This window comes from Carcharhinus amblyrhynchos, chromosome 8, assembly GCF_965287045.1.
Source record: "Carcharhinus amblyrhynchos chromosome 8, sCarAmb.v2.hapA, whole genome shotgun sequence".
Lineage (NCBI taxonomy): Eukaryota > Metazoa > Chordata > Chondrichthyes > Carcharhiniformes > Carcharhinidae > Carcharhinus > Carcharhinus amblyrhynchos.
In genome coordinates, this window is record NC_137331.1 from 40,271,921 (window position 1) to 40,286,854 (window position 14,934).

Genomic DNA, 14,934 nt, shown 5'->3' on the forward strand with positions numbered 1-14,934 from the left:
TACAAAGTTCTTGGAGAGTTTTACGGCTGGAGGAGGTTACAGAGACAGAAAGTGGCAAGGCCTTAAGAGGAAATGCCCCGAAGTTGCTGTCATATGTGTTAGGGTTGCAGTGGAAGGTGCCAGGGAGAGTAGCAGAAAGTTGGCAACTTATGCTGTCCACTTTACTACATTTATTGACCACAGTGGTTCTATAGCCTCCTGAGGTCATTCAGAAACCTAAACACAAAAGCACACTGCAGTGTGGCTGAGTGAATTCTGCACTTTTAGACGTGACATGTTTTAGATAGGATGTTGAACTGAGACCCCAACTGCCTTTGCAGCTGGGAAGGTAAGGATCCCATGGCATTATTTCAAAGAAGCTAGAGGAAATTCATATCTTTCAATTAATCATAGAATCACAGTGCAGAAGAAGGTTATTCAGCCCAACGAGCCTGCACCGACAGCAATCCCATGCAGGTCCATCCCCGTAATCGCACATATTTACACCCTCCTAATCCCCCTGACACTAAGGTGCAATATATCATAGCCATTCAACATCACTAAAACAGATGATCTGCTCATGATCACTTTGTTATTTGTGGGAGCTTGCCATGCACAAATTGGCACTGCATTTCCTACATTACAACAGCAACTCCACTCTTTAAAAAAAGCTTAATTGGCTGTGAATCCTTTGGAGAAGTGTTACTGTCAGGAAAGGTGCTGCAAAAATACAATTTTTTCTTTACAGAGCCTCTGCTTTGGAAAGATCAAATGTGTATGAGGTGGTAAATTTATAGGCAAAATCCTGACCTTGGTGTGTGGCTCACTCTTTCAAATCCCTCTCACATTTCCACTCCCACATCCATTTTTGACATTCTAAGCTCCTTTACCCAAACTCAACGAAAGCTTCAGAGATAAATCCTGTACTTTTCCCAGGGAATTTAACAGTTACAGGGTCTCAACATCAGGTTGATCCTCTGGGCCTTTGCCTTCTCCTGTATTTATTAAGGAGCACACATTAGAGTCATAGAATTTTACAGCATTATTACAGGCCCTTTGGCCTGTACTTGTCCATGCCACCCTTTCTTTTAAACCCCTAAGCTAATCCCAATTGCCCGCATTTGGCCCATATCCCTCTAAATCCATCTGACGCATGTGACCGTCTAAACTTTTTAAAAGACAAAATTGTACCTGCATTGCTCTGACTACGGAGCAAACACAGCAAACCTGTCTGCATTTGGTTGCGGGAGGGGTGGGGGGAAGAGGAGTTTGAGGGAGGAGGAGAGGGGCGCAGGAGATGTATGATATTTATCAGAACAGTCTTTTGGTGGGGGTGTGGGGAGCTGCAACAGGTGACTCATGACTCATTTGATCTCTCCTGCTCTTCACCCTGTCACAGACCCTCCCTCCTTTCCACTCGATCAAAACCTATTACAACCCTAGTTCTGGTGAAAGGTCATTGACCTGAACCATTAACTCTGCTCCTCTCTCCATAGACATGGCCTGACCGGCTGAGCTTTTCCAGCATTTTCCGTTTTTTTAATCCAGATTCCAGGCATTTCTCTCCTCACGCAGGTGGATCTGCTGTGGTTTTCTACAAGACTTTGCATTCACTCCAATTACGCTTTTATTGCCTCCCCTCACCACTCCATTTTCTTGCCCTTTCATGTTCATTCACTCTGCTATTTTGTCCTTTTAATGCCTCTTTGATGCCTTGCTGAGGTGCTTCTTGCCTCGCTGAGGTGCTCCATATATATCATCCATCGGTTTTCACCCCTTCCACGCTTTTTAAGAAGTTTGCTTCCTGAGCACTCAATCCAATAGATGCTCTGTGACAGCTGTCACCATTCCTGATTCTCGATGCCCACCTGCTGTCCTCTTCCTTGTGCTTTTTGTGTTGCTGAGTCCCATTAATGGCTTGCCTATCCTCCAATTTCCAGTTCAGATGGAGGGCATACACACAAAACACATTCATCTGTCTTTCCTCTCTGCAGATGCTGTGCATTTTCAATATTTACTGCTTTTGTTTTGGAGTTGGCGTGTCAGCCATGGCTCAGTTGGTAGCACCCACCCACCTCTTTGAAACACAAGGTTCTGTGTTCAAATCCCTCTCAAGTGCTTGAGCACAAAAATAAAAGCTAACATTCTGGAGGAGATACAACATTGCCAGAGGTGCCGTCTATTGGATGAGATTTAAACTCAGGCCCTATCTGCCTACTGGGTGAATGTAAAAGACCCAGTGAGGCCATTTCAAAGAAGAACGGGTAGGGGGGGCACTATCTCCAGTCTCCTGGCCGTTATCCCCCAATCAATATCACATAAAACAGATTATCTGGTCTTTATCACATTGCTGTTTGTGGGAGCTTGCTAAATGCATACTGACTGCTGTGCTTCCTACATTACAACAGCGATTATACTTCAAAAATACTTCATTGGGTGAAAAGTACTTTGAAAGGTCTTCTGCTGATAAAAAACCGGTTACATAAATGCAAGCTTTCCTTTGCTTTTTTTATTCCCAGGGCAGAAGCCTCATTAACCCTGCCTCTGGGGAAGAGAGTTCCAACGATTCACATCCTCAGCCTCTGACTTAAATGGAAGCCCCTTTATTTTTAAATTGTGTTGCTCTATTTCACTAATTCAGACATTCGCAGAATTGAGTAAAACCTGCCCAAGCATCAACTTGATGCAGTTGTATACTAAAACTATCCATTTGACCAGCTTGGTCTCGACATATCAAACTCAGCCTGGACTGCATTTCGATCATGATCAGGATCATCTCTGAAATATAAGTGTAACCGCTCCTAAATTTAAGAATAAGAAAGGCACGTACATGCAATGTGCCAGTGTCAACTAAAAAACACAGGTGACAGCTATTCACTGGTTCATTCTCCAGGAGAATGCCCTGGCCAGAATCAAACTGCCTGGGTTTGATTTTAAAATAAGCTTGGCAGTAAACTGTCAATGGTCAGTCAACCGGTGTATTTTTCACAGCAGCACCTCTACCAATGTGAGTACCAGTGCCAACCAGTCAGCACTCTCTTTTGATAAAGTATACATTGTTGTTTCCTTTACATTTGGTATTCTTGCAAATTGTCCTGATGAGTGCCAGATGAAAAGCTTCGACAACAAGCGTTGTTTCTCAGCAACATTAAAGACATCCTTGTCATTATCTTTCCACATTTAAACATCTGATTTTGACATGCAATTAAAAAAAAACTCAAGCTATCTTCTGAAAACAAATAATGAAATTAAACAGACATGAGCTGGGTTGCCAAACACCCTTAAAAATGCAATATTTGAGAAATGTAATTCCTAATTAAATGTGTAATTACTGACGCTGGTTATGTACTTTAATGGCAATGTATTTTTAATTTGAATAAACCTTTTCTCATCACCTTTAATCTTTTTCACATCAACTAGTGTTTAATGAACTGTTACCTGTAATCACACCAAGGACACATATAAGGTTTCTCTCCTGTGTGGACACGCCTGTGTCGGGTCAGATGGGACTGTGTTGTGGAAGCAAAGTGGCACTGGTCACATTTGAATGGTTTTTCACCTACAAAAGAAATGCTCATTATTTTTTATCCTTGACAGACTCCTATAATTATCGGAGTATAAGGGTTAGAAAACCATGCTACAAAAGATTTAATTTCCAAAGCATTTACCTACTGACCAAATATGAAGGCCAATCATATATACTTAAAATAAAGTACATGTTCACAATCTCAAAAATCTTTTGATACTTGTATTATAAGGCGTGAAGTTTTAAAAGTCACAGATTGCATATTTTTGCATCTTTCTCCATAATATAGTACCAGCTCTCAATTAAATGGTCACGACTGGATTAACCTTTTATCAGTCCTGGTTACAGTTATGTTTAGCATTTGAAAATGAACACATTTCAGAACCTTCCATCTTTTAATCATTGGAGTTTTATACAAAGTAAAAAAATCAGTCGGCAGTAAGATACAAGGCAGATTAAGAATCAAGAGGACCTGAGGATATTATCAAACCATAGTGCTTTAGCAGGAAGCCAGGACACCACAGTTCAATTGACGGCATGTATATGCCATTCATTTACATCTTCTAATAATGTGGACATACTAACAATGACAGGCAGGAAAAGACTCCCCAATCTATCCAGCCTGTTGCACACCATTGTGGTATCTTGTGTGTCACAACGTACACACTCACTGCCCCACAAGAAATCAGGTAAAATTCCAGTTCAATTTGGGGTCTAAAATGTGTGGGTAGTTCCTTTCTGGCCCTTTGGACAATCAAAACCTGTCCAGGTTTTTCTCACCCTGACATTTGTTACTTTGCAGATTGAAACTACTTGCGTTCAAGTTTAACCGTCTGGGTTCCTTACCAGCACTGTTCTACTATATAGGAAAGTGAAACTGCTCAGCCTGACTTAGGACAGTAAAGGAAAGGTAACGTACTGATGCAGCAAGAGGGTTCAAGCCCCAACATTCTGTTGAGCTTTTAATCTTAGTTGTACTGCCCCAGTGGAAGATAGGGTATGGGGGTTGGAGATGCAAACTCAGGGCAACCAAGCATATGCCCAGATCCACCTTCCTGCTGGTCTGCACAAGTGTAGGCTTGAGAACAGGTCGATTGTCAACAGCCATATTTGCAATCGATATGCGAGAGAGAGAGAGAGACCTGAAAAAAAGGGGAACTATCACACACTCACAGGGAGAGAAAAATGACACTAAATGTGAAGGTAGGTGTCACATGACTTCTTCCAGTAATACCATCTTTAGAACTGGAGTCAGGCAGGGAAACGCAACAAGCAATATACCAATATGTGCTTTGTATTACCCTACTCATGTTCCTTTACAATCTGGTTGTGCGTCTGCAGAGTGTCATCTGACCAGCACACAAAAAGTTGCTTAAAACCAGTCTGTGTCATCAAAATTATGTACATAAGGGCTTATATGTCCATTAGGTTTATTACAGAATTACCCACGCCTCTGTCACGGATCTGTACAGAACAAATGTCAAGATAATAACATTTCTTTTCCCGACGTTAATTATCCTCCTACTTCTCCCATCAGCTACTTCTTTTTCACATAAATCACAAGCACAGGATATCCACTGCTACAAATCACTTATTATGTCAATAACTTCACATCAAAGTAATTATCAGTCCGACTGCACAGAGAAGCCTTGTTTTTTTTTCTCACTTCTCTCAGGGCAGGTCATGGTTGCAATCCTTTGTCTGTTCAACTCTAAAGAGGTGAATGGTGTTGACTGACCTGTGTGTTGTCGCCTGTGTTTGGTGAGAGCATGGCGTGTCCCGCCGGCAAATCCGCAGAGGTCACACAGGAACGACTTCTCCCCTATTGCAACAACAAATAGATAAGGGGACCATGCAGGTCACAGATCATTAAAACGTATCTATCAAGGTTTTCAGGCTTACTAATTCCTCCAATCAAATGTTTCCATGTAAATATGTCAAATGGGAATGAAATTACCACTGCGGTTTATTGACTGTGATAAAATCTGAAAAGCACCACTGAACATAATTACATACTTGTCAGAGCCATAAAAATTAGCTTTAATATCAATGGAATGGTTTCGTACAACTTCATTTCGGCTAGATGTCTTCCAGATGGGGCTGCTTTATGCACTTGAACAGTTTTTATGCATAACCTGCTCATCCTCCCCTCAATTTCCACAAACCTAGATACTCAGTGTTGACTTGCCCATCTACAATGAAGGTATAGGAAGGTTTCTGGAGCAGCAGTTATTTGAAGCAAAGGCTTTTCAAGTGCAGTCTGAAATAAAACCCTGTGCTTTTACCTGTAGCCACCTGCCAATAGTACCCTTAAGGATGCTGCAGCTAAAACAAACGCATTAATAAGAAGGTGTAACTGCAGACTGTATACCTAAACCATTCATCAATACTACCCATTGTGTCCATAAAAGCAAAATACTGTGAATGCTGGAAATCAGAAATAAAAGCAAAAAATGCCAGAAATGCTCTGCAGTATTGTGGACAAAGAAAGGAAATTATCATTTCAGGCTAATGCACTGGAACGGGCTACAGATGTAAGCAAGCACTGAGGCAGGGAAAGAGGTGAGGCAAAGGACAAAAAAGCATTGGTCTGAGCTCAACTGGGAGGTAGAAGAGGATACATGTCAAAAGGGATGATGGTACTTTCAGTTGATATTCAAAAGTAACTGAACTATAAAGCTTCCTTGGCTTAACAATGTTCAGAACTGGTCCATCACTAACATTTGCCAGTTGAGGTGAAAGGCTAATGACCTGAAACATTGACCCTGTTTCTCTCTTTGCAGATGCTACCTGACCTGATGAGTATTTCCAGCATTTCTCTCTCATACATAGAATCTCTACGGTGCAGAAAGAGGCCATTCAGCCATCGAGTCAACACCGATCACAATCTTACCCAGGCCCTATCCCCGTAACCTCTCATATTTACCCTGCTAATTCCCCTGATGCTATGATCAATCTAGAGTGGCCAATCAATCTAACCTGCTCATCTTTGGACTGTGGGAGGAAACTGGAGCACCCGGAGAAAACCCACGTAGACATGCGGAGAACGTGCAGACTCCACACAGACAGTGACCTGAGGCTGGAATTGAACCTGGGTCCCAAGTGCTGTGTGGCAGCAGTGCTAACCACTGTGCCACCATGCCATCCTCCGGTGTTACTTAAAAGAGTGTGTTTAAAGAATCCAGTTGCCATTCCCTGATTCATTTTTGTTCACATCGTTTTTATAGAGTTGCACCACCACTCCCTATCCACCCACTTAAACGCCTAGCGTATGATTTTTATTTAAGGAATGTTAAAAAAACCTCCTACACCCAATCATCCTGCACATAGGGTTGTCCTCAAAAACCTTAAAGTTCTGGACATGTCAGTCTGTGAAAGGAACACAATTCCAGGATTTATTTTAAACAAATATAACATAAATTCATCTGAAATCAAAAGCACCCTGAGGAAAACACAAAAGACTTGATCATTAGCCTCCAGGACAGGATTTCCAGCCAGAATGTCTTTTTTTAAAAGCAAGGGGTTGGAAGGATTGTGCCATTTCTATATATTTCCTGCTAACTTTCCTGTTCCAACAGGTTTAAAACAAGCCGTTTTATTTTTCTATGAATAACACAGATTATAAATATGCTTTTATTAAAAAGGTGTTTGGCTTCAATGAGCTTGACACAATATAATTTACTGGTCTAACGCCAACAGGTGCTGATTTGTCTTTAGAGTTTCTTGTTTTGCAAAAATTCTGGAATACATCCACAAGCTAAACGTAAGTATAAACAAGATGCAAGACTTTGACAAGCAGACCAATGTGTGTATGTAACAAGTGCAATTAATGTACTAAGTCCTATGATTGGTGACTTACGTTGGCTTCCAGTCTAGCAATGCCTTTTCTAATTCACAATCCTTATTTTCAAATCCATCCATGGCCCTCGCCCACTCACTATCTCTGTAACTTCATCCAGACCCTGCTAAGTCTTTGTGCTCTCCCAATTCTGGTATCTTGTGCATTCCTGATTTTCATCACTCCATCACTGGTGTCCATGCCTTCACCTGGCTCGAGCCTTAGCTCTGGAATTCCCTCATTCTTCATTTGCGCCTCTTTCAGCAAGAACACTCTTTCGCTAAAATTTTGGACACTCGTCTTAATATCTCATGTGGTTCCATGTCAAATTTGTCTGATAACATTAATGTGAAGAGTCTTTGGATGATTTACTGGAGTAAAGGTATATTATAAACAAGGGTTGCTGATGTTTTTTTTGTCCAGTTCATGAATATAGTTTGTTCGGTGAGTCCTGCAGAAAGGTCCACTCTTTTTTTAATCGAAAATGCCATGAGGTATTATTACCTAGCGCTGTTTTGACAGCCATTTTCCAGGAGGAACATAGAAATTAGGAGCACTAGTAGGCAATTCTGCCCTTCAAGCTTGCTTCGCCATTCAGTCAGATCATGGCTGATCTCTCCCTGGTCTCAAATCCACTTCTCCACTTATTCCCATATCCCTTTTTTTTATTAGAAATATATCTACCTCCTTCTTGAAAACATTCAACAATTCAGCCTCCACCATGCTATGGGGCAGTGAGTTCTACAAATGCACCAGCCTCTGCAAGGAGCAGTTTCTCCTCATTCCAGTTTTAAATCTGCTGCCTCTCAACCTATACCTGTGATCTCTTGTTCCAGATTGCCCCATAAGAGGAAACATTTGGTCGACATTTACTTTATCAATCCCTTTTAGAATTTTATATACCTCGATCAGATCCCCTCTCATCCTTCTAATCTCCAGCAAGTACCCAACTTTGATCATAACCCATTAAATATTAAATTGCAATAGTCAATCCTGCAATTGTAGACAGCATCATGCATCATTGTGTGCCTGGGTCATCAATATTGAACACAAAGCCCATCACCGACAAAAGTGTGAAAACAAATTATCTATCAGCTCTTCCAGTACAAATGATTAAAAACAACAAGCACATGGAAGTGATTATCAGAGAATAATTGCATTTCAGGCTTCAGATGGCTATTACAAACCATCAGTTATAAATTATGGCATTCTTGGAACCCTCTGACTAACATTACTACCTTCTGGTAATTCCCAAATGTCTGTTGCTATTTAAATTAATTTATTGGTTTAAAGAAATATCAAGAGGAAATTTGTTTTTTGATTGGCTGGTTATTTAGCCTTGCACAGAAGGATTCCACTATCACAAAATAATAGTGAATGACTGCAAGGGAAGGGCTCAGTACCGTTGCTCCACTATTAGTCTAAGCAACTGATATTTAACACTCCACAGAGCTCAGCAAATAATTCTATTCAATGAACAAGGGTTATTTGTCCCCCTTTAAATGGAAGATCATTCACATTCAGGGCTTAATACAACTGAATATTAATTATTTCAACAGGCAAGAATCTGCTTCATTGTCAAACTAATAATCTTGACTCAAAACTCAAAATTATATTACACTAAATTGGAATAGGAGTTCAGTGGCCCTATCTATTAGCAACTTGGTTTAAGAACATAAGAATGTAAGAAATAGGAGCAGGAGTAGGCCATCTAGCCCTTTAAGTGGACCATCACAGATCACTTTTTTTTTAAACAACAGAAAGGTACAGTGGTTAGCACTGCTGCCTCACAGCGTCAGGGACCTGGTTTCAATTCCGGTCTTGAGTCACTGTCTGAGTGGAGTTTGCACATTCTCCCCGTGTCCTCTAGGAGCTCTGGTTTCCTACACAATCCACAGATGTGTGGGTTAGGTTGATTGGCCATGATAACTTAACCCTGGTGTCAAGAGGATTAGCAGGGTACATATGTGGGATTGTGGATGGTGCAAGCTTGATGGGCTGAATGGCCTCCTTCTGCACTGTAGAGATTCTATGATTACGGGAACACTTTATGACCAAGATTACTTACAAAAGCTGATCTAAATTGATCTGTTGCTATCATAGCCCACCTTCGCTAGGCCATTTCTTAAACTCCTGTGTGCAAAAGCTAGTTGGAGAATCTTCTCTGATGCTTCCTCCATTCAAGAACATCTTAGATCAAACCAGCCTCCAAGAGATCCTCAAATTTTCTCCCTGAACTGTGCTGAGATATCTCTACAGAAAGAATCGGGAATGTAGAGACATGGGGACAAAGTGATCCAGCTCACATACAGACTCTTGAGGAGGAGATAGTTTAAATCTTATCCACTGAAGAAACAAGAATTCAATTTGCTTCATATCACAAGTGTACAGCTATTGATTTTAAGAATTAAAATTGCTTATTTTAATTGTGAAGGGAAAGAAGAAAGGAATTGTATTCTTACAGAGTACCACTACGGGAACATTCCCTTTATGTTAATATGATGCAAACAACAGGCATTTTTCCCTGAACGTTTTCTATTCCTGAATTTAAATGTACAATGACATGGAAACAAATCCTTTATTTTCTATTAGGAAACAGACATTGTCCCCTATCTCTCATTATGGTGCAGACTACAAAATCTAACAACAAAAATCTATAATATTGATTGAACCAAGTCTCCACAATTATTCTTTAGAAGGAAACACTGACGATAAATTACATCTGCACTGGCTTTTCATCTGGTGTTCGATATAAGTGATCTCTGAGGGCAGTCTAGAGACCTTAAATCGTCAACACCCCTGTCAGCAAAGCTAAGGAGGTTTCGGCCTCCCAGAAACAAACCAAGAAACGCTCCCAAAACATTCCTTTCGATATAAATGCACACGAATGTGCACAAGGTCCAGTTCTTAACTAAATTCAGAGGCTTACTACTCACACAATTCACATCACAATTGCTGTACACTTTAATGACTTATCATGACTCAGTTTACTGCTCAAGTTTTTACATAGTTAAAGCCATGATGTGGAGCTGCCAGTGTTGGACTGGGGTAGGCACAGTAAGGAGTCTCACAACACCAGGTTAAAGTCCAACAGGTTTATTTGGTAGCACGAGTTTCAGAGCGTTGCCCTTTCATCAGGTGAGTTAAAGCCAACTATGACTAGATTCTTTTGAGAAAGAATTCAAACAGGGAAAATATTTGAGTCCCCAATTTGTTTACCGTATGTCAGATGATGTACAAGTACAGGTGCATTCCATTACGAGCAATAATGGGCAATATATCAGATGAAGTTGTACGGCATATCAGGCTTAGGTTCCCAACCATCCTGAATTGTCCTGGTGCCTGGGATTTCCAGGTTGATGACACTTCAAAGAGTCAACAACCTGACACCTTAACTTAGTTTCTCTCTCTGCAGATGCTGCCTCAGCTGAGTTCTCTCTTTTCAATTTTAGATTTCCAGCACTCACAGTATTGTGTTCTTATTTTAGAGTTTTATTGATGTTTGATGGGGACGCTGTTGTTTGCAGATTGGAATACATTTGCGAATTTCAGCCTCCAGATTCTTCCCCCACCCCTCCCACCCACTGCCCAGCCCTCCCAAAATAGTTTTGTTCCTGCAACGAGGTTTGTGCGCCTTGATTCCCGAATGATCTCACTCACTCCCTCTCTCTGCAACCCACCAAAGTCTCTGCTCCCTCCACTTCTGGCCTCCTGAATTCTCATCAACCCATGTTCTGCTAAACTGTATCAACTGAAGTTAAGTACATCCAGGTAAAGGGCACTGATTGGATGGTTACTTCAGCACAGATAAAGAGAATAGGTGGAATTGGGAGATACATACCTGAAATGTGTCACTCTGTGAATAAATCTATTCCAAGTAATGACTGCCTCAAGTTGCTTTCTTCACCATCAGAAGGATAACATATTGGCGCCTGTGCTTTCAACTGCCTAGGCCCTAAGCAATGGAATTCCCTCCTTAAAACTCTTTACCTCTCTATCTTTTAAGATTGTACTTAAAACCTATCACTTTAACCAAGCTTTTGTTCACTTAGAATAGAATCATAAAATCTCTACAGTGCAGAAGGCGGCCATTTGGCTCATCAAGGCTTCATTGGCAACAATCCCATCCAAGCCCTAACTCTGTAACCCCACGTATTTACCCGACAGTCCCCCGACACATATGGGTAATTTCGCATGGCCAATTAACCTACGCCACACATCTTTGGAGCGTGAGAAGAAACTGGAGCACCCAGAGAAAACCTACACAGACACAAGGATAAGGTGCAAACTCCACACACAACGTCCAGGCCAGAATTGTACCCAGGTCCCTGGCACTGTGAGGCAGCAATGCTAACCACTTGTCAACTATCTCATGATGTAGCTCGATATAAATATGAGTTGTTGATGGGGTGTGATTGATGCATAGTAGATTTATCTCAATATAATATGTGCAGAGTATTCTTTGCTTGCATAAACTGTACCAGCATTCAAATTCTGAGATATTAATGACCTACCATTTGCGACATTCATTGCTCTATTTTTAAGCATAATCACTTAACTGATATATCTGATACTTGCAAAAGAATTTTGTATACACATGACACATTTATAAAAAGGACAAAGTTCTCCTTTACATTTCCCACAAATTATTCTTTCATTTGCAAATCAAATCATGCACTTAAATTAAGCAAGCTTGTTCTTAATATATTGTAGTAAAAAATAAAACTGATGGCTCTATCAATGGGACTGCAAAATTTGCACTGATTTATCTTTTTTTATATATGTAATAGGAAGTCGTATACTTCCAAACAAGGATTTAATCCAAGTGACTATGTTTACCTCAAAGGATTCCGGACTTTGCACTTGGAAAACGGCAGTTAATCTGAAGGAAATAGCAGACCCAATGTTTCCTAGGTATTAACAGGATGGGACTCTGTAAATTGGTTCCACCAGTAAATTGAGATTCACAGTTTTTTTTCCCCACACAGTGACATGATTGTAAAATATCAGATTCAAAGGTGGCTAGAGATGCAAAGGCAATGAATAAAAGTGACATGGTCTATCCTATTAACTGATAATGTTTGTTTAGCTATATTATTTAAAATCATCTGCTTTCCTTCTTCAGAGAAATTCAATAAATTAAGTACGGTCCATCTGTGGGTTTTGGGTCTCTCCTGGATCACAAAGACTGTTCAGGTTAAAAAAAACCCTAATTGTTAGGCTTAAGTATTTTTAAAAAATCATTCTTATGGGATATTGGCATCATTGGCTTGGCCAGCATTTATTGCCTATCCCTTAGTTGCTCTTCAGAAGGTGGTGGTGAGCTGCCTTCTTGAACTGCTGCAGTTCCGAAGTGTAGGTACACTCAGTGTTTTTTAGGGCAGGAATTCTACGATTATGACCCAGAGACAGTGAAGGAATGGCCGATGTATTTCCAAGTCAGGGTGGTGAGATTTGGAGGGGAACCTCCAGGTGGCAGTTTCCCAGGTATCTGCTGCTTTTTGTCTTTCTAAATGGCAGTAGTCATGGGTTTGGAAGGCGCTGCCTAAGAAACCTTGGTGAGTTCCTGCAGTGCATCTTGTAAATGGTCCACACAGCTGCCACCGTTCGTCAGTGGTGGATGGATTGAATGTTAGTGGAAGGGGTAGCAATCATGTGGGGGCTGCTTCATCCTGGATGGTGTCAAGCTTGTTGAGTGCTGTTGGAATTGCAGTCAACTGGAGAGTATTCCAACACACTCCTGACTTATACCTTGTAGATGGTGGACAGGCTTTGGGGAGACAGGAGGTATGCCTCTCATCTATAGTTTGACTCAGTGGGAAGGCCCTTGCTCAGTTCCAATTCTACTCCAACCAACACGTTCATTCTAGTTTTCCAAGGGTTCACCTGTGGGCCTCCCTCTCTGTTCCTTGTCTGCATATCACATAACATAGACTAACACTGCAATGCAGTAGTGAGGGAATGTTGCACTGCCGGAGGTGCTGAATTCCAGAAGTGACATTAAATCTATCAATCTCACTTAAGCCTCTCATCATTTTAAACATCGTTATTAAATCCCCCCTTAATCTTCTCTGCTTTGAGGAGAACAATCATCTCTGCAACCGCACCAAAGCCATGACATCCTTCCTAAAATGTGGTGCCCTGCATTGGACACATCCTTCAATTAACCTGAGTACTCTCTATTCTTTTCCTTATCCTTTCGTAGAATGTGGGCACCACTGGCAAGGCCAGCATTGGTTGCTCATCCCTAATTACCCCTGAACTGAGTGACTTGTTCAGCCTTTTCAGAGGGCAGTTGAGAGACAACAATGTTGCTATGGCTCTGGAGTCACATGTAGGCCAGGCCAGGTAAGGATGGCAAATTTCTTTCCCCGAAGGACCGAGTGAACTAGATGGGTTTTTATATGGTCACCGTTACGGAGACTAGTTTCTCTTTCTGTATCTGATTTCACATTGAATTTCCTTCTCAATTCTCAATCTGTTAATTCCTTTAATCTGATTGTGTATCTCTATCACTTGCCATGTTCTCTTAGGCCCCAGGTGCCCAGTTCATTTGGAAGGGAGGGGAGGGTCACATTGATCAACAAGTTCAGCGAGTGGGAGAGGGAGATCATGCTGATATTGGAGGGTCAGGGTGAGGGGTGGAGGGTCAGGAAGTAGCCTCTATGTCTTGGTTTTGATAAACTATGTCACAACACACATGCCCACGTGCCTCATTAGGCTCAGTGATTAAGATCAAATTTTCACAGATTTTCATATGCTTATATGCTTAAAGTTCAAGCATGAATTTTAATAATTAAATACCAAGGTTATTAACGATCCATTACCATTCTTCCACCCTGCTCAATAGCTGGGAACTATGTTGTGGAGATGCCAGCGTTGGGCTGGGGTAGGCACAGTAAGAAGTCCAACAACACCAGGTTAAAGTCCAACAGGTTTATTTGGAATCATGAGCTTTCGGAATGCTGCTGCTTCATCAGGCGCTGTTCTTTCATTTGACCTGATGAAGGAGCAGCGGTCCGAGAGCTCATGATTCCAAATAAGCCTGTTGGACTTTAACCTGGTGTTGTGAGACTTCTTACAATAACTGGGAAGGCCACACAATGTTCGACAACTCTGCAAGAGTTCACTCTGGGGGCACGCCAAGTTTGGGGTATTAAAATGGGATCAAAGTTTGGGAAGCATTGCAATTGTCCTTTACTCTTGGGGAAAATGAATGATGAAACTCTTACCTGTATAAATTAAATGCCAAAGTCATTCCTACTGGCATGGGATTTGGGGCAATTACAAGAATGATCCATAAAAGCTGCACAGCATTATTAAACAACCAATGAATGAGTTTAGCCACTTCAGTGTTAAATTTAAAAAAATGATGCTGCAACTGTGTTGGATGGCACAGTGGCGCTACTGGGTGACACAGTGTTGCAGTGGTTAGCACTGCTGCGTTACAGCACTAGAGACCTGGGTTCAATTCCAGCCTCGGGTGAATGTCTGTGTGGAGTCTGCATGGGTTTCCTCCGGGTGCTTTGGTTTCCCCCCACACTCAAAAGATGTGCAAGTTAGGTGGATTGGCCATGCTAAATTGCCCCTT

General features: G+C 41.3%; 1 protein-coding gene across 1 annotated transcript in view; it reads right to left on the reverse strand.

The window, feature by feature from the left end:
• znf407 (zinc finger protein 407) overlaps nucleotides 1-14,934 on the reverse strand; it is a 470,331-nt gene that overhangs the window by 153,398 nt on the left and 301,999 nt on the right. The window contains exons 6-7 of the mRNA XM_080193920.1: nucleotides 5,244-5,327; nucleotides 3,418-3,538 (exon numbers count right to left, since the gene is read on the reverse strand). Coding sequence (XP_080050046.1) covers nucleotides 3,418-3,538; nucleotides 5,244-5,327 — 205 coding nt within the window. The remainder of the gene's footprint in view (nucleotides 1-3,417; nucleotides 3,539-5,243; nucleotides 5,328-14,934) is intronic.